This window comes from Pseudophryne corroboree, chromosome 5 (assembly GCF_028390025.1).
Source record: "Pseudophryne corroboree isolate aPseCor3 chromosome 5, aPseCor3.hap2, whole genome shotgun sequence".
NCBI lineage: Eukaryota > Metazoa > Chordata > Amphibia > Anura > Myobatrachidae > Pseudophryne > Pseudophryne corroboree.
In genome coordinates, this window is record NC_086448.1 from 183,423,645 (window position 1) to 183,444,544 (window position 20,900).

General features: G+C 43.6%; 2 protein-coding genes across 2 annotated transcripts in view; one reads left to right on the forward strand and one right to left on the reverse strand.

Moving 5' to 3' along the window:
- LOC134927454 (uncharacterized) overlaps positions 1-20,900 on the forward strand; it is a 123,395-nt gene that overhangs the window by 67,618 nt on the left and 34,877 nt on the right. The gene's annotated exons all lie outside the window — the stretch shown is intronic.
- VIPR2 (vasoactive intestinal peptide receptor 2) overlaps positions 1-20,900 on the reverse strand; it is a 300,614-nt gene that overhangs the window by 6,099 nt on the left and 273,615 nt on the right. The window contains exons 10-12 of the mRNA XM_063921922.1: positions 10,091-10,182; positions 4,906-5,035; positions 4,764-4,805 (exon numbers count right to left, since the gene is read on the reverse strand). Coding sequence (XP_063777992.1) covers positions 4,764-4,805; positions 4,906-5,035; positions 10,091-10,182 — 264 coding nt within the window. The remainder of the gene's footprint in view (positions 1-4,763; positions 4,806-4,905; positions 5,036-10,090; positions 10,183-20,900) is intronic.

A 20,900-nucleotide genomic window follows, 5' to 3' on the forward strand; every position in this document is an offset into this window, starting at 1 on the left:
ATCAGTCAGAGTGGGTTTCTGGCATTCGGGGAAAGGGGGCCCATGTGAAAACATGGGTCCCCTTTCAGTTCGTGGTCGGGTATCCGTTTATTTATTTTTTCAAGTACGTGGATTACAAAAGGAGTTACCGAGGAGCCTTCAACCATGGATTATGTGAGTATAATTTTTTCTACAGGTACACCATGGATTCTACTGGAGGACCGACCCTCGTGTGAACATAAGGTAAGTATGTGTATATGGAGGTGTGGATGGATGTGTTAAAGTTATACTTTCAAGGTGTGTGTGTAATGTCTTTATTGGGGTATTTTTTTAGTAGTAGTACTACAGGTACCAGCGGGACCATTTTTCCGCCGCATGCTGGTACTTGTGGTTCTCCAAGTACCAGCTTGCGGGGGAGGCTTGCTGGGCCTTGTAGTACTGCTACTAAAAACAATATCAAACACTTATCACAAAGGCTATCAGCCCCCCATCCGCAGCCCATTGGATGGGGGGGACAGCCTCGGGCTTCACCCCTGGCCCTTGGGTGGCTGGGGGGGGGACCCCTTGATTGAAGGGGTCCCCACTCCCCCAGGGTACCCCGGCCAGGGGTGACTAGTTGGATATTTGATGCCACGGCCGCAAGGCACTGTATAAAAGTGACCCCCGGCTGTGGCATTATCTGTCCAGCTAGTGGAGCCCGGTGCTGGTTTCAAAAATACGGGGGACCCCTACTCTTTTTGTCCCCCGTATTTTTGGAACCAGGACCAGGCGCAGAGCCCGATGCTGGTTGCTTAAATATGGGGGAACCCCTGTCCATTTTTCCCCCATATTTCTGCAACCAGGATCGGCTCAAAGAGCCCGAGGCTGGTTTGCCTTAGGAGGGGGGACCCCACGCAATTTTTTTTCTGACAATTTAGAACATTTCCCCCCCCTTCCCACTGAAAAACATGCACGGATCTCATGGATCCGTGCATGCCTATACAAACACGGGATAAAATAGCAGGTCTGTTTTTTTTTAGCACTTTTTCACGATTTGTATTTTATCACGACAGTGTTTGGCTATTGTCGGCAGTGTTTGTGTTTTGCACTTTTTAGTAAATTCCCGATTTCTACCAAATTGCAGGCGTATTTGACCGATTGATTCGTGTATTGATTCGTGATTTTTTCCTTGGACTTCCAAAATATTACGAATGCCCTCATCACTGCTGTGATTTTTGCTTAGTAAATTACCGAGATGACACTTTGATGAAAAAACTGCATCTCGGTCAAAATCGGGACCTTAGTAAATATACCCCCCTGAATGTAAACTGCTTGGAATGTTCTGGCATGTACATTATTTCAACACTATTACACACTAATATGAGCCTTAGGTGTCTATGTTTGTGTGTGTGGAATTAACCCCATTCATTTTGAAGGTATTTTTTATTTTATTAAAGCCATGCAAATATTCTACCCTTTGACATAATAAACTGACCTAATGGGACACTACAATTAAAACCTATGGATAATATTGAAAGTTGCAGTACCAACTAGCAAGGTCGTGGGATAATGTTGCTATACATATCCCCAAACAGAGGGATAGCATTAATGTGGACAATGGGGGTCATTCTGAGTTGATCACAGCCAGCAACTTTTAGCTGCTGCTGCGATCAATAGTCCACGCCTATGGGGGAGTGTATTTTAGCTTAGCAGGGCTGCGATCGCTTGTGCAGCCCTGCTAAGCTAAAATAAATTCAATGAAAATGTGGGTGTATTACACTGCGCTTACCATATAGCTTTAGAAATGGCAAATTTTAGTGAAAAACTGTATTCCAATATATACAAAATCAAGAGGAAGCATGTAAATATAAAAAAATGTTTATTAATAATAAGATAAAAGATTATAATAACCTAATACTGGTGTACTATACAGGTAAGACAAAACATATAGACAAACACAAAAACACAAAACATAAAAAAGGATGGTATTTTGTGGGGTAGATACACAGAATTGCGTTTTACTCGTCCCCCATAATAAAAGTCCAAATGAATTAACTGGAGAATGAGGCATGAGTATAAGTGCCTGAATGTTTCTATAAAACACCCTTTGCTGGGATGTAAATCCGTTTCTTATGTCCAGAAATCAAAGTCAATGTTGTATACGATCAGGATGAAGCCTGGGTTCAGGCGAAACCGGTCGATCTCAGCACAAGTGATTCAGTCTGCCGGCAGAATCTTGGATTTCTTCCCTTTTCAGCACCAGTGACGGAGAACTTTTTTGCATACCAGGGACAATCTTTGCTCACTACGGACACCTGTTATTACTGTGAGTAAAACTGCTCTCGTATACAACATTGACTTTGATTTCTGGACATAAGAAACGGATTTACATCCCAGCAAAGGGTGTTTTATAGAAACATTCAGGCACTTATACTCGTGCCTCATTCTCCAGTTAATCCATTTGGACTTTTATTATGGGGGACGAGTAAAACGCAATTCTGTGTATCTATCTACCCCACAAAATACCATCCTTTTTTATGTTTTGTGTTTTTGTGTTTGTCTATATGTTTTGTCCTACCTGTATAGTATACCGGTATTAGGATATTATAATCTTTTATCTTATTAAACATTTTTTTTAGATTTACATGCTTCCTCTTGATTTTGTATATGTTGGAATACAGTTTTTCACTAAAATTTGCCACTTGTAAAGCTATATGGTAAGCGCAGTGTAACACACCCACATTTTCATTGTCTATATCGGAAGGGAGTGTGGATCCCCTCCATTTGCTTGCACAGCTGCTGCCTAAATATAGCTGGTGATTAAGCACAGCCCTCACCTCTACCCATTAAAATAAATTCAAGCAGAAGTAGACTAGAGCTGGACATACTTACCCTGTGCGATGGATCCAGCGATGATGGGCCCGGCTTTGACCTCACTCCTCCGCCCTCCGTTGTCCTGGACACGCCTGCGTTTTACTCACCACTCCCGAAAACGGTCTCCAACGGTCCGGATACGCCCATCCACGCCTGCTTCCTGTCAATCTTCTTAGCGGTCGCCACTGCGACCGCTTCCGTCGGTAGCCGCGACGTAACCCGGTGACCCCTGTCGCCGGGCAACATCGCCCACGCGCACAGCGGCCGCCGTGCATGCGCATTCTGCACCAGTTCGCACTGCAGCGAAAAAAACGATGCGTGCAAATGGGTTGGAATGACCCCCTATGGGCCTAATTCAGAGTTGATCGCAGCAGCAAATTTGTTATCAGTTGGGCAAAATCATGTGCACTGCAGGGGGGCAGATATAACATGTGCAGAGAGAGGTAGATTTGGGTGGGGTGTGTTCAAACTGAAATCTAAATTGCAGTGTAAAAATAAATCAGCCAGTATTTACCCTGCACAGAAACAAATAACCCACCCAAATCTAACTCTCTCTACAAATGTTATATCCAGAGCCGGCCCTAACCAATATGATGCCCTAGGCAAGATTTTGGCTGGTGCACCCTAGCACCACCACCACTAGTTCCGCCTCTGGCCCTGCACCCCTTTCCCAGCACCATCACCCCCCACCCATAGCAGTCCTTTTTTTTTTGTTTTCCTACCCCCTGTAATTTAAATAAGAACAGTGTGCACATTCGGTGCACAGCCCAAAAAGGTATGTGTTTTTGCTAGCAAGGGGCATAGCCACACAATAGTACCCCCAATTCAAATTATGCTTCACAGTAGTGCAACTTTATTCACAATTTATCATACGATAGTGTCCCTTATTCATATTACATCACACAGTAATATCACACTACCTTATATACGTTACTCCTCACAGTAGTGCCCCTCATTCACATAACATCATACTGAATTGCCCCTTAGTCACATTACACCACACCATATTGCTATTTATTCTCATTACACCACACCAAATTGCTCTTTATTCACATTAGACCACACAGTAGTGCCCTTTCTATACGTTACGCCACACAGTAGAGCACCTTATACACATAATGCCACACATTAGTAATGCATTTATACACATAATACCACACAGTAATGCCCCTTACACATGACACACATTATTAATGTCTTTATAAACATAATGTGCCTTACACATTATGCCAACTCTTATTAATGTCCTTATACACATAATGTCCCTTACATATATGCCTCATTGTTAATGCCCTTATACACATAATGACACACATAATGTCCCTTACACATATGTTACACATTATTAGTGCCCTTACACACATAATGACACACATAATGTCCCTTACACATATGTTACACATTATTAATGTCCTTTTACACATAATGACACATATAGTAACTGGTGTGAGTCAACTGGCAGCTCTGCTAACGTCGGGTGCCTATTTTTTGTGAAAATGCATCTTATTTGCATTGCTATGTGGCTAGGATGCACAAGCAGCTTCTGCTGATTAAAGTGATATGCGGCATATATACTGTGTGCGACTGTGGCTGTATCTGCATACAAAATGCTACACACAGAATATAGGCATGCCGCATATCATTTTAATCAGCAGAAGCTGCTTGTGCCCTTAGGCATACCAGATGCCCTAGGCAATTGCCTAGTTTGCCTATAACTAGGGCCGGCTCTGGTTATATCTGCCACCCCCCCTGCAGTGCACATGGGTTTGACCAACTGCTAACAAATATGCTGCTGCGATCAACTCTGAATTACCCCCATAAACATAATCACATAACTGTGCCATATGTTGCAAAAAAACCTGCTCTGTCTGTACATCTTTATATGCGAAAATGATTTTCTTTTCAGTGTCAAATATAAACAAATTACTTACTTCTGTATTTAAAAAGCAGTACAGAATCACAACCACCAGTCCCTGTAAAAAAAAAAAAAATATATATAATCATTTTACAATGTTAAATATAGTGAGAGAAGTCATAGAATTCACAAATAGCTCTTCAATAATTTTGATTTACCTGAAATGATCCAACACAAAGTTCAAACCATATCTGACATTCACTAAAACTGGGCATCTGGAATACGGCGAACACCATGTAGTGAACGCCAAACAGCGGTATAAGCAACAGAGTAGATTTTGTGAGCCTCCTGTTAGAAAGCATAGATAAAATATTAAACATAAGGTAGAGCATCCTGATTAAGCATAACTGAGCACACAGCAAATTGCTGCATCGCTCTGTTAGGACAGATAACACATTTGCACCTATAAACCAGTATGCTGGCCATACATTGGGACGAAGGGCATCAGATGCGAGTTGTCTCACGATTTACCTTCAACTCTCTGTCGGTCCCGGCCTTACGAGTGACACGAGATGTGCTAACGACCCATCATTAAACGATCGATTGTGTGCCTCACAAAAAAAAAGTCCAGGAAAATGCCACTCAAAATTGTGCAATGCATTGTATGTGCCTAAAACATGGTACAATGGGGGTCATTCCGAGTTGATCGCTAGCAGATTTCAGTCGCTGCGCAACGATCAGGCATAAAATCGGCACTTCTGCGCATGCGTATGCGGCGCAATGCGCACACGCGTCGTACTATTACAACTAACTTTGTAGTTTCACACAAGGTCTAGCAAAGCTTTTCAGTCGCACTGCTTACCGCAGAGTGATTGACAGGAAGTGGGCGTTTCTGGGTGTCAACTGATCGTTTTCAGGGAGTGTTTGAAAAAACGCAGGCGTGCCAAGAAAAACGAAAGGCGTGGCTGGGCGAACGCAGGGCGTGTTTGTGACGTCAAAACAGGAACTGAATGGTCTGCAGTGGTCGCAAGTACTAAGTAGGTCTGAAGCTACTCTTAAACTGCACAAAATTATTTTGTAGCTGCTCTGCGATCCTTTTGTTCGCACTTCTGCTAAGCTAAAATACACTCCCAGTGGGCGGCAGCATAGCGTTTGCACGGCTGCTAAAAACTGCTAGCGAGCGATCAACTCGGAATAACCACCAATGTGCATACAATTACAACGGATAATATGGGCTGCACGTATGATCAGAGGATGTGACATTCGACCTGCAGGATCGCGCGTCACATCATAATCATATCCGATACATGCATGATGTGCACACGATGCATTATATGAGGCATCAAAATCGTGTATTCATACACGATATCGACCTAGTGTATGGCCAGCATTAGAGCAGTAAGCAATTTAATTCTGTGGCATATCATCCATACCATTTAGGACAGAAAATATATTTTGGCTTTGAATCTTCACAACCTCAGCGGTATTTTGGGAGGATCAGATTGGAGCTGAGATGCAATATAGCGGGCCGGGCTGTCACCGGTGGGATGTGTGTGGTGGCAGTGGTGGGAGGTGTCCGGACAGGGGGGCCGTGATGGAAGGTGGGGGATGTATATTCAATTGTGCATACCTCTCAACATGTCCCATTCCAGGAGGGACAAAATGCTCTCTACCTGGACTTCCCACTTAATATATGATTGGCGTCACCTGTGTTGAACTATTTAATTTATAAGAAAGGTACTTCAACACAGGTGATTGTAATCATAAAATAAGAATGAAGTCCAGGTAGAGAGCATTTTGTCCCTCCTGGATCATGGTGGGAGGTATAGATTGTGTATAATAAATTTAAACCAATGGTGTATATTAGTTTTTACTAATAGTTTATTAATGCCTGGGTAATGTTTATAGCTCCATCTAATTGAAAGACAACTATTTTATAAACATTTCTTGTAGTATAACAAAAACAACTTAACTTTAAAATACACATAGAAAAATAACATAATTGAACATATGCAAGAATAGCATCAGCCTCTGTACTACTTACACACTGGGACAGGACTCAGTAGGACTCTCTGTGTGTGTCTCTCTCACTAGCCCCAAATAGTTTAGTTGCATAACAGTTTACACAGGATTCAGACACCCATGCGGGGAGGAGGAGAAGCTGTGATCCCTATGTCACTTACAGCTCTCTCCACCCTCCTATCTCTCCTCTCGTCAGAAAGCTCCATCAGTAGCTCATGAAACATAATAGTCCTGTGTCTCAGCCTGCACTGCATACTGTACTGATCGTATTCTTGCTGCTGGTTCTGCTGCTGCTTAAGAGGGAAAGCTAGTGATGTCAACTTGCTCTGGCAGGGTGGCTCCCTGACAAAGGGGGTCCGGGGTACAGTATGCCCTGCATACCCCCCTTAATCTAGTTATGCTGTGCTGTGATGATGTGCAGCAAGCAACTACTTAGGAAACTACAAGTCCCGACAGCCCCGGTTGTATAAAGTAGGCCTGCTGACCTCTGGGAGGTGGCATTTTGCCCGTGAGGACAATCGAGGTGAACAGAAAACAGTGCAGTTGCGATCAATTTGCCCAGCAAATAGGACCACCCTCTCATTTCCTTCAATGTCGGTATGGTTCTACTGTATTCTAGTCAGGGTGGGTGAGGGTGATTTCTCTCTCCCTCTATTACTCCTCTCTCTCTCCCATTTCCCCATATTCCTTCACTTTCCTATTCCTCCTCTTTCTCTCCCATCTATTTCCTTTGATTCTCTCTCTTTTTCATTCTATTCTGTCTTTATTTCTCTCAATCTTGCTCTCGTTTCCCTCCCATGGGAATCATCCGGGAGTTGGAAACAGGACCTTCCCGAGTGGAACCCGGCATTGAACCCTTATACACTGGTTTCCCGACCCGGCAATATGCCGGGTCGGGTTGCCATCGCGGAATATACTGGGTCGATACCGGGTTATTTGTGCGGTGTCAAAGAGGTATTTGTCAGCCCTGGACCCCACAATTTCTGATGGCTGCCCTGATAGCAAGAAATATAGTATCATCGTGCTGTGCATACAGAAGCTAATTCACCTATTTATATGCTGGTTTAAAATAACAGTTGTATTGCATCAATGACAACTGGTGAGCTACAGCTATAATTATGTGGTATCTGCTATTAAGAGGATTTTCTTTTAAGGTACAGTACCTCTACTCAAAATAATATTGCCTAACTAAGATACTTATAATACAGCAAATTACTACAGTAACTCCTGGTACTTCAGATAGGAATCTACCTGAAATGGACTACTGAAAGCTCATAAACTCACTGTTGCTGCCATTTGAATATTGCGTTCTCAGTAACTGAAATCCCTTAGTAACATCTGTAACTATGAAAAAGTGTGGTTTATACTGATTATTAAAAAATACTTCTTTGCTGTGGGCTCAGCCCAATGACGCTTAGAATTCAAAGGTTTTCTATATTACTGGACATTCACACAAGTTTATGGATTTGTAATACACTATGGTCCAAGTGTATTAAGCCTTAAAAAGTGATAAAGTGGAGACGGATAAAGGGCAAGATTCAAATGTTATCGCCCCCTATCTAATGCCTAAAGTGACGGGAGATCACAGGGATCGATATACAAATGTCCCCCGTTTTTGCACTGATTGCGCCCATAGCAGTCGGGTTTAGTCATGTAAAGCTCGCTGCCTAGGTGTCATCCTTGACTCTGAACTGTCGTTTGTTCCACACATTCAATCTGTCTCTAAATCATGTTACATGCACCTTAAAAACATATCCAAAATACGCCCTTATCTTACACAAGACACTGCAAAAACTCTAATCCATGCACTCATCATCTCCCGCATTGATTATTGTAATAGTCTCCTTACTGGTCTTCCCAAACATGGGCTCTCACCACTTCAATCCATTTTAAATGCAGCTGTGAGGCTAATCTTCCTCGCCAGACGTTCTTCATCTGCTGATCCACTCTGTCAGTCCCTCCATTGGTTACCGGTATTCTACCGTGTCAAATATAAAATACTTTTACTTACTTACAAGGCTCTTAACCAAACTGCACCATCATACATCTCCTCACTCATCTCAAAATATCTCCCTACCAGACCCCTCCGCTCTGCACAAGATCTGCGTCTCTCATCCACATGTATTAGCTGTTCCCACTCAAAATTACAGGACTTTACCCGGGCTTCACCCACTCTGTGGAATGCCCTTCCACGCACAATAGGACTCTCCTCTAGTCTCCAAACCTTTAAACGTTCCCTGAAAACTCATCTCTTCAGACAAGCCTACCACATTCCTGACCCACACACATAACCTTCAATGCTTCCCTATCCAGTTACATCCCCTCTGTACAGTCCACATAACCTCACATTTTGTCTTCCAACATTGCTGGGTGATCATATCATACAACCCACTAAGAACCTAGAAATCTGGGGAACCATTATGTAACTGGTAGCATCTATCCTCATGTATCAATGCCTATATCCCTATAGATTGTAAGCTTGCGAGCAGGGCCTTCCTATCTCTATGTCTGTCTGTCTTTGCCCAGTTTTGTTCTATAACTGTTGTTCTAATTGTAAAGCGCAACGGAATATGCTGCGCTATATAAGAAACTGCTAATAAATAATAAAATAAATCTGACTAAACTATTGGGTGCAATGCAAAAAGTCCCGTTTGGCCGCCCAAACGGGTCCCTTTTCGTGCATTTCAGCTTGCCACCCCAAGGGTTGCGAGCTGAAATGCTGATGTCGCGCCCGTTGGCAGCAACATCGGAATAGCTGCCGGCAGGCGCGATCGTGGATGGCAGGGAGGATGGACATTTGAATTCCGCCCAAAGAGTGATAAATGACCAGCCAATCAGCTGGCCTGTTACATGGCAATCTGGAAGCTGATTGGCTGGTCATTTATCACTCTTTATCCATCTCGACTGTATCACTATTTAAGGCTTAATACACTCGGGCCCCAGTAACTTCATTACGTGAACATTCTCAATAGAATTATTTTAATTTCCATATTTGATACATCGTGATGGCACTAATGTGCAGTTATGTTTTTATTGCTCTGCAATTATTTACATTTTTATAGTCTGAGCTGTCAAATTGTATGCATGTAAAAATGTATTGACTAAATTTGTGGGAATTTTAATTATGATAGAGTAACACATAGGAAAATAAATTCAGCAAGGGGTTCATTTACTAACTGTCAGGTTCTAAAACCTGGAGCTTCTGATCGCTTTATATTTATACCCAAAATTTAAAAGAGCATAAACACGATTGGAAGCGCTGGGTTTTATAACCATACACTTAGAAAATAAACCCCTAAATAAGGGTAGATCACTGAAATAAAAATATAATTGCATTCGTAACAAAAATTTATTTTGATTGTAGAGTGCAATAATACATACATGCACTGTGATTGGTCATTGCCCCCTACGTCAGGAGATCTTAACTTTTGAATCAGGATCCGAATGATATTGATAAATAGGCAGAAGTTTACCTGTAAAGGAGAACAAAATGTATTATTACTCAGCCCTGCAAGTATTTCAGAAAACACTGTGCAGAGTGTTGACACTGTACTGACTAACCACCTGGTTGCAAAATACTTCATCTGGTCAGTTTATGAGGACACCAGTTGCCAGGAATATTTCCTGCTGTGCATTGATAATTAATGAGGCAGGAGTGGATAAGCTCTGAACTATGTGCCTTATTAGTACATGTACCCCATATTCCCTTATGATATGTAATGTTTGTAGTGACGCCATGCAGACCTGGCATCATCATGACACGGATGAGCACTGTGTCCAGGTGACACATAAATAATACATATATATTAGAAACTAGATATGTATGACATTGGCTACAGTTGTCCCTGCTGTACCTAATGTAGAAATTGATATTAGGTTATGAGGTCACTGGTTAAAGCAATTTTCTATACACCAGTTATAACCTGATCCCTAATCTAGCCAGCCATTAGTGATGTAACGTGAGTGTGGCTGGAGCAGGTAATTGTTATACTGTGACATTACAATCCTCAGTTACACCCCTATATAATTGGGGGCAGCTAGGAGTTGCCTCATATTTGTAGTAGGAAGAAACAAAGATCTAGGTAGTGCTAATTACACACTTGTACAGTGTCGTACTGCGGAATGAAGGGCACACAGTAGTAGGGTCCAATGCTTAGAAGCTAACCATTAGCGAGAGCATGGTCTAGACCCCTTGATATATACAGGTTGAGTATCCCTTATCCAAAATTCAAAATCCCACATTTTTGGGTCCCCTACTGAGATAATGACATATATATTATATATTATGTGTATATATAGATATATTATATAGATATATAATATAATATACACATATATGTGTCATTATCTCAGTAGGGTAACCAAAAATGTGGGATTTTGAATTTTGGATAAGGGATACTCAACCTGTATATATATATATATATATATATATATTAGTGATGTGCACCGGAAATTTTTTGGGTTTTGTGTTTTGGTTTTGGATTCGGTACCGCGGCCGTGTTTTGGATTCGGACGCGTTTTGGCAAAACCTCCCTGAAAATTTTTTGTCGGATTCGGGTGTGTTTTGGATTCGGGTGTTTTTTTACAAAAAACCCTCAAAAACAGCTTAAATCATAGAATTTGGGGGTCATTTTGATCCCATAGTATTGTTAACCTCAATAACCATAATTTCCACTCATTTCCAGTCTATTCTGAACACCTCACACCTCACAATATTATTTTTAGTCCTAAAATTTGCACCGAGGTCGCTGGATGGCTAAGCTAAGTGACACAAGTGGCCGACACAAACACCTGGCCCATCTAGGAGTGGCACTGCAGCGTCAGACAGGATGGCAGATTAAAAAAATAGTCCCCAAACAGCACATGATGCAAAGAAAAAAAGAGGTGCAACAAGGTCGCTGGATGGCTAAGCTAAGCGACCCAAGTGGCCGACACAAACACCTGGCCCATCTAGGAGTGGCACTGCAGTGTCAGACAGGATGGCAGATTAAAAAAATAGTCCCCAAACAGCACATGATGCAAAGAAATAAAGAGGTGCACCAAGGTCACTGGATGGCTAAGCTAAGCGACCCAAGTGGCTGACACAAACACCTGGCTCATCTAGGAGTGGCACTGCAGTGTCAGACAGGATGGCAGATTAAAAAAATAGTCCCCAAACAGCACATGCAGCACACATATGGATAGTATACTTGACGACACAGAAGTAGAGCAATAGACTACTGTACCGTATTGCTATATATATACTGGTGGTCAGCAAAATTCTGCACTGTCCTCCTACTATATACTGCGCATAGCTAAAATGCAGCACAGGTATGGATGGATAGTATACCTGACGACACAGAGGTAGAGCAATGGACTACTGTACCGTACTGCAATATATATACTGGTGGTCAGCAAAATTCTGCACTGTCCTCCTACTATATACTGCGCACAACTGCAATGCAGCACACATATGGATTGTATACTTGACGACACAGAGGTACAGCAATGGACTACTGTACCGTACTGCTATATATATACTGGTGGTCAGCAAAATGCTGCACTGTCCTCCTACTATATACTACGCACAACTAAAATGCAGCACAGGTATGGATGGATAGTATACTTGACGACACAGAAGTAGAGCAATGGACTACTGTACCGTACTGCTATATATATACTGGTGGTCAGCAAAATTCTGCACTGTCCTCCTACTATATACTGCGCACAACTAAAATGCAGCACAGGTATGGATGGATACAGAGGTAGAGCAATGGACTACTGTACCGTACTGCTATATATATATACTAGTGGTCAGCAAAATTCTGCACTGTCCTCCTACTATATACTACAATGCAGCACAGATATGGAGCGTTTTTCAGGCAGAGAACGTAGATATTTTCAGCACACTGAGCACAGATATTTGCAAGCACACTGAGCACAGACATTTGCAGCACACTGAGTACAGATATTTGCAGCACACTGAGCACAGAAACTGAGAGAACGCAGCCACGTCCTCTCGCTATCATCTCCAAAGCACGAGTGAAAATGGCGGCGACGCGCGGCTCCTTATATAGAATACGAATCTCGCGAGAATCCGACAGCGGGATGATGACGTTTGGGCGCGCTCGGGTTAACCGAGCAAGGCGGGAAGATCCGAGGCTGCCTCGGAACCGTGTAAAATGGGTGAAGTTCTGGGGGGTTCGGATCCCGAGGAACCGAACCCGCTCATCTCATATATATATATATATATATATATATATATCAAATACTGATACTGCATGCAAGATTAATAACAGCAATGCACTGTAGAAAATACATCATAGTCCTGTTCAGTATAAGGTAAGATGTATAATGGATAATTTTATTGCACAGTCTGGAACCTGATCCCTAGAGGAGGGGGCAGTGGGGCCTACCGGGGGTTTTCTCCTGTACCCCTGTGGGCCAGTCCAACCCTGCACTTGTACATAATACAATACAATCAATATACAAAAATAAATTATTACAATACAAAAGGTATATAAAAAACTAATAATAACTCCCAGGAGTGAGATAGTAAAAGTATCAAGTCAGCATAAATCAGACATCAAAAAATAAACAGTTAAACATCACTTACAGGTGAAACTCATAAAATTAGAATATCGCTCAAAAGTTCTGTTATTTCAGTAATTCAACTTAAAAGGTGAAACTAATATATTGTATTATTCATTACATGCAAAGTGAGATATTTAAAGCTTTTATTTGTTATAATTTTATTGATTGTGGTTTACAGCTTAAGAAAACCCCAAATTCAAAATCTCAGAAAATTAGAATATTACATGAAATCATTAAAAAAAGGATTTTAAATACAGAAATATCGGTCCTCTGAATAGTATAATCATGCATATGTACTCAGTACTTGGTTTGGGCCCCATTTGCATGAATTACTGCCTCAGTGCGGTGTGGCATGGGGCCTTCAACTCTTCTGCATTGTTCGGTCTCATGTCTCTCATCTTTCTCTTGGCAATGCCCCATAGATTCTCTATGGGGTTCATGTCAGGCGAGTTTGCTGGCCAATCCAGCACAGTAATCCCACGGTCATTGAACCAGGTTGTGGTACTTTTGCCAGTGTGGGCAGGTGCCATGTCCTGTGGAAAATTAAGTCAGCATCTCCATAAAGCTTGTGTGCTGAAGGAAGCCTGAAGTGCTCTAAAATGTCTTAGTAGACGGCTCTGGACTTAATAAAGCACAGTGGACCAACACCAGCAGATGACATGGCTCCCCAAATCAACACAGACTGTGGAAACTTCACACTGGACTTCAAGCACCTTGGATTGTGTGCCTCTCCATTCTTCCTCCATACTCTGGGACCTTGGTTTCCAAATGAGATGCAAAATTTGCTCTCATCAGAAAAGAGGACTTTGGACCACTGAGCAACAGACCAGTTCTTTTTTTCTTTAGCCAAGGTAAGACATTGTTTGTTGTTCAGGAGCAGCTTGACAAGAGGAATACAACATTTGAAACCCATGTCCAGCTTCCGTCTGTCAGTGACGTGCGGTGAGGTGAGGTCAGTGGCTGGAGAGGCATTGGCTCCTCCACTACATCCCCATCAGCACAAGAACACAAACGTCAGCTCACTTTTTAGGAACAGCAGATACAATAGAGTGCATGGGGGAGTGGGCTGATACTGCAGCCATTGTGTATATACTGTGATTACACCTTACTGGTGCTGGGGATCCCGGCGGTCAGTATACCAATCGCGGGATCCCGGCAGCAGTATGTCGGCGAGGAAGTGGCCAGTGCAACAAGCCCCTTGTGGGCTCGCTATACTCACAACGCTGCGGGCTCAGTGGCTTGCACAGGTTATATTGCCATTCTATTGGGTTTCTTGGACACCCACGAGTGGCAATAGTTCCTGCTAGTCGGCATGCCGACTGTCGGGATTTTGAGTGTGAGGGATGCAGGTCGGTATTGTGATCATTGGTCTCCTTACCGCCGGTCACATAACTATCTCTACATATATGAAAAGGGGGATAAAAGGAAAAAAAAACCCCACATATACCAAGTGAAGCCCTGTCCTCAGGGCCAGATTATAGGATGGGGGTGGATGAAGTAGGCTCCCAGGTGCACACATTGGAGTACCCCACACCGCAGCAAATATTGCCCTGATCTGGACGGTTCTGAGCAGCATCCCATAAATGATGTTATACGCTATTTCAGTGCACTGAAGGCATATTAGTGGCGGGCAGTGGGCGTTCAGGTAGGGGGATACTAAATTATATACAGTAGGTGGGGTTGTCAATTTTGTTAGAGGTTTTGTGGGGCAGGGGGGCTGTCAATTTTATTGGTAGGGTTGGGGGGGTTGTCAGTTTTTTTGATGGTGTTAGGGTAAAGGGGGCCCCCTGGGCGGATCTGGGGAGGAGGGGCTATTGCATTACCTGAGTAGCAGTCACAGCAGAAAAGTAACAGGTAATAAAATGTTTCCTGGACTGTATGGTACTGACACTCTCACACATGCTGCAGCCAACAGCCTTTCTCTGGCCCCCTCAGCGATCCCTCTCCATCGCCACTGCCGATTCTGCTGTATCATTCTCCCCTTCCATTTTTACTTTTCCCAAAGCTTTAATTTGAGTCAGAGGACACGGAGAGAGGAGAGGGAGACTGTGGGGGGATGACACAGACTGGATCTCGTGGGAAAGTATGCTAACCCTCACCCCTCCCCTCCCTGCAGCCTAACCCTCCCTTCCCACAGTCTAACCCTAACGCCTCCTCCCCCCACAACCTAAACCTACCCTACTGCAGCCTATCGCTCCCACTGGTGCTAGAGTGTTAGGGTGTGTACACACGGTGAGATATTTTCTTTCGATTTTGACTATATAGTCAAAATCGCAAGAAAAGTTAGTGCAGATCCCCGTTTCGATCCCGATGCGCGGTCCCGCCAGGTCGGCATTGCAAGAAAAGATAGACTGTGCAGGCAAGTCAATCCTTGCTAGATCGGTGTACTATCTAGTAGAGATGAGCGGGTTCGGTTCCTCGGAATCCGAACCCGCCCGAACTTCAGCTTTTTTTACACGGATCCGAGCGACTCGGATCTTCCCGCCTTGCTCGGTTAACCCGAGCGCGCCCGAACGTCATCATGACGCTGTCGGATTCTCGCGAGGCTCGGATTCTATCGCGAGACTCGGATTCTATATAAGGAGCCGCGCGTCGCCGCCATTTTCACACGTGCATTGAGATTGATAGGGAGAGGACGTGGCTGGCGTCCTCTCCATTTAGATTATAAGAGAGAGAGATTTACTGGAGCTTAGGACTAGGAGGAGTACTGTAGAAGTGTAGAGAGTGCAGAGAGTTTACTAGTGAGTGACCACCAGACAGTGCAGTTTATTTAATATATCCGTTCTCTGCCTGAAAAAAGCGATACACACAGTGACTCAGTCACATACCATATCTGTGTGCACTGCTCAGGCTCAGCCCAGTGTGCTGCATCATCTATATATATTATATATCTGTCTGACTGCTCAGCTCACACAGCTTATAATTGTGGGGGAGACTGGGGAGCACTGCAGTGCCAGTTATAGGTTATAGCAGGAGCCAGGAGTACATAATATTATATAGTGAGTGACCACCAGACAGTGCAGTTTATTTAATATATCCGTTCTCTGCCTGAAAAAAGCGATACACACAGTGACTCAGTCACATACCATATCTGTGTGCACTGCTCAGGCTCAGCCCAGTGTGCTGCATCATCTATATATATTATATATCTGTCTGACTGCTCAGCTCACACAGCTTATAATTGTGGGGGAGACTGGGGAGCACTGCAGTGCCAGTTATAGGTTATAGCAGGAGCCAGGAGTACATAATATTATATTAAAATTAAACAGTGCACACTTTTGCTGCAGGAGTGCCACTGCCAGTGTGACTGACCAGTGACCTGACCACACTGACCACCAGTATAGTTAGTAGTATACTTATATTGTGATTGCCTGAAAAAGTTAAACACTCGTCGTGTGACTTCACTTGTGTGTTGTTGTTTTTTTTATTCTATAAAAATAAAACTCATTCTGCTGACAGACAGTGTCCAGCAGGTCTGTCATTATATAATATATAATATATACCTGTCCGGCTGCAGTAGTGATATATATATATTTTTTATATCATTTATCATCCAGTCGCAGCAGACACAGTACGGTAGTTCACGGCTGTGGCTACCTCTGTGTCTGCACTCGGCAGGCAGTCCGTCCATAATTGTATACCACCTAACCGTGGTTTTTTTTTCTTCTTTATACATACATACTACTACGACATCTCTTTATCAACCAGTCTATATTAGCAGCAGACACAGTACAGTACGGTAATTCACGGCTGTGGCTACCTCTGTGTCTGCACTCGGCAGGCAGTCCGTCCATAATTGTATACCACCTAACCGTGGTTTTTTTTTCTTTCTTCTTTATACATACATAGTTACATAGACATCTCTTTATCAACCAGTCTATATTATTAGCAGCAGACACAGTACAGTACGGTAGTTCACGGCTGTGGCTACCTCTGTGTCTGCACTCGGCAGGCAGTCCGTCCATAATTGTATACCACCTAACCGTGGTTTTTTTTTCTTTCTTCTTTATACATACATAGTTACATAGACATCTCTTTATCAACCAGTCTATATTAGCAGCAGACACAGTACAGTACGGTAGTTCACGGCTGTGGCTACCTCTGTGTCTGCACTCGGCAGGCAGTCCGTCCATAATTGTATACCACCTAACCGTGGTTTTTTTTTCTTTCTTCTTTATACATACATAGTTACATAGACATCTCTTTATCAACCAGTCTATATTAGCAGCAGACACAGTACAGTACGGTAGTTCACGGCTGTGGCTACCTCTGTGTCTGCACTCGGCAGGCAGTCCGTCCATAATTGTATACCACCTAACCGTGTTTTTTTTTTCTTTCTTCTTTATACATACATAGTTACATAGACATCTCTTTATCAACCAGTCTATATTAGCAGCAGACACAGTACAGTACGGTAGTTCACGGCTGTGGCTACCTCTGTGTCTGCACTCGGCAGGCAGTCCGTCCATAATTGTATACCACCTAACCGTGGTTTTTTTTCTTTCTTCTTTATACATACATACTACTACGACATCTCTTTATCAACCAGTCTATATTATTAGCAGCAGACACAGTACAGTACGGTAGTTCACGGCTGTGGCTACCTCTGTGTCTGCACTCGGCAGGCAGTCCGTCCATAATTGTATACCACCTAACCGTGGTTTTTTTTTCTTTCTTCTTTATACATACATAGTTACATAGACATCTCTTTATCAACCAGTCTATATTAGCAGCAGACACAGTACAGTACGGTAGTTCACGGCTGTGGCTACCTCTGTGTCTGCACTCGGCAGGCAGTCCGTCCATAATTGTATACCACCTAACCGTGGTTTTTTTTTCTTTCTTCTTTATACATACATAGTTACATAGACATCTCTTTATCAACCAGTCTATATTAGCAGCAGACACAGTACAGTACGGTAGTTCACGGCTGTGGCTACCTCTGTGTCTGCACTCGGCAGGCAGTCCGTCCATAATTGTATACCACCTAACCGTGGTTTTTTTTTCTTTCTTCTTTATACATACATAGTTACATAGACATCTCTTTATCAACCAGTCTATATTAGCAGCAGACACAGTACAGTACGGTAGTTCACGGCTGTGGCTACCTCTGTGTCTGCACTCGGCAGGCAGTCCGTCCATAATTGTATACCACCTAACCGTGGTTTTTTTTTCTTTCTTCTTTATACATACATAGTTACATAGACATCTCTTTATCAACCAGTCTATATTAGCAGCAGACACAGTACAGTACGGTAGTTCACGGCTGTGGCTACCTCTTTGTCTGCACTCGGCAGGCAGTCCGTCCATAATTGTATACCACCTAACCGTGGTTTTTTTTTCTTTCTTCTTTATACATACATACTACTACGACATCTCTTTATCAACCAGTCTATATTATTAGCAGCAGACACAGTACAGTACGGTAGTTCACGGCTGTGGCTACCTCTGTGTCTGCACTCGGCAGGCAGTCCGTCCATAATTGTATACCACCTAACCGTGGTTTTTTTTTCTTTCTTCTTTATACATACATAGTTACATAGACATCTCTTTATCAACCAGTCTATATTAGCAGCAGACACAGTACAGTACGGTAGTTCACGGCTGTGGCTACCTCTGTGTCTGCACTCGGCAGGCAGTCCATAATTGTATACTAGTATCCATCTCCATTGTTTACCTGAGGTGCCTTTTAGTTGTGCCTATTAAAATATGGAGAACAAAAATGTTGAGGTTCCAAAATTAGGGAAAGATCAAGATCCACTTCCACCTCGTGCTGAAGCTGCTGCCACTAGTCATGGCCGAGACGATGAAATGCCAGCAACGTCGTCTGCCAAGGCCGATGCCCAATGTCATAGTACAGAGCATGTCAAATCCAAAACACCAAATATCAGAAAAAAAAGGACTCCAAAACCTAAAATAAAATTGTCGGAGGAGAAGCGTAAACTTGCCAATATGCCATTTACCACACGGAGTGGCAAGGAACGGCTGAGGCCCTGGCCTATGTTCATGGCTAGTGGTTCAGCTTCACATGAGGATGGAAGCACTCAGCCTCTCGCTAGAAAAATGAAAAGACTCAAGCTGGCAAAAGCAGCACAGCAAAGAACTGTGCATTCTTCGAAATCCCAAATCCACAAGGAGAGTCCAATTGTGTCGGTTGCGATGCCTGACCTTCCCAACACTGGACGTGAAGAGCATGCGCCTTCCACCATTTGCACGCCCCCTGCAAGTGCTGGAAGGAGCACCCGCAGTCCAGTTCCTGATAGTCAGATTGAAGATGTCAGTGTTGAAGTACACCAGGATGAGGAGGATATGGGTGTTGCTGGCGCTGGGGAGGAAATTGACCAGGAGGATTCTGATGGTGAGGTGGTTTGTTTAAGTCAGGCACCCGGGGAGACACCTGTTGTCCGTGGGAGGAATATGGCCGTTGACATGCCAGGTGAAAATACCAAAAAAATCAGCTCTTCGGTGTGGAGGTATTTCACCAGAAATGCGGACAACAGGTGTCAAGCCGTGTGTTCCCTTTGTCAAGCTGTAATAAGTAGGGGTAAGGACGTTAACCACCTCGGAACATCCTCCCTTATACGTCACCTGCAGCGCATTCATAATAAGTCAGTGACAAGTACAAAAACTTTGGGTGACAGCGGAAGCAGTCCACTGACCAGTAAATCCCTTCCTCTTGTAACCAAGCTCACGCAAACCACCCCACCAACTCCCTCAGTGTCAATTTCCTCCTTCCCCAGGAATGCCAATAGTCCTGCAGGCCATGTCACTGGCAATTCTGACGATTCCTCTCCTGCCTGGGATTCCTCCGATGCATCCTTGCGTGTAACGCCTACTGCTGCTGGCGCTGCTGTTGTTGCTGCTGGGAGTCGATGGTCATCCCAGAGGGGAAGTCGTAAGCCCACTTGTACTACTTCCAGTAAGCAATTGACTGTTCAACAGTCCTTTGCGAGGAAGATGAAATATCACAGCAGTCATCCTGCTGCAAAGCGGATAACTGAGGCCTTGACAACTATGTTGGTGTTAGACGTGCGTCCGGTATCCGCCGTTAGTTCACAGGGAACTAGACAATTTATTGAGGCAGTGTGCCCCCGTTACCAAATACCATCTAGGTTCCACTTCTCTAGGCAGGCGATACCGAGAATGTACACGGACGTCAGAAAAAGACTCACCAGTGTCCTAAAAAATGCAGTTGTACCCAATGTCCACTTAACCACGGACATGTGGACAAGTGGAGCAGGGCAGGGTCAGGACTATATGACTGTGACAGCCCAGTGGGTAGATGTATGGACTCCCGCCGCAAGAACAGCAGCGGCGGCACCAGTAGCAGCATCTCGCAAACGCCAACTCTTTCCTAGGCAGGCTACGCTTTGTATCACCGCTTTCCAGAATACGCACACAGCTGAAAACCTCTTACGGCAACTGAGGAAGATCATCGCGGAATGGCTTACCCCAATTGGACTCTCCTGTGGATTTGTGGCATCGGACAACGCCAGCAATATTGTGTGTGCATTAAATATGGGCAAATTCCAGCACGTCCCATGTTTTGCACATACCTTGAATTTGGTGGTGCAGAATTTTTTAAAAAACGACAGGGGCGTGCAAGAGATGCTGTCGG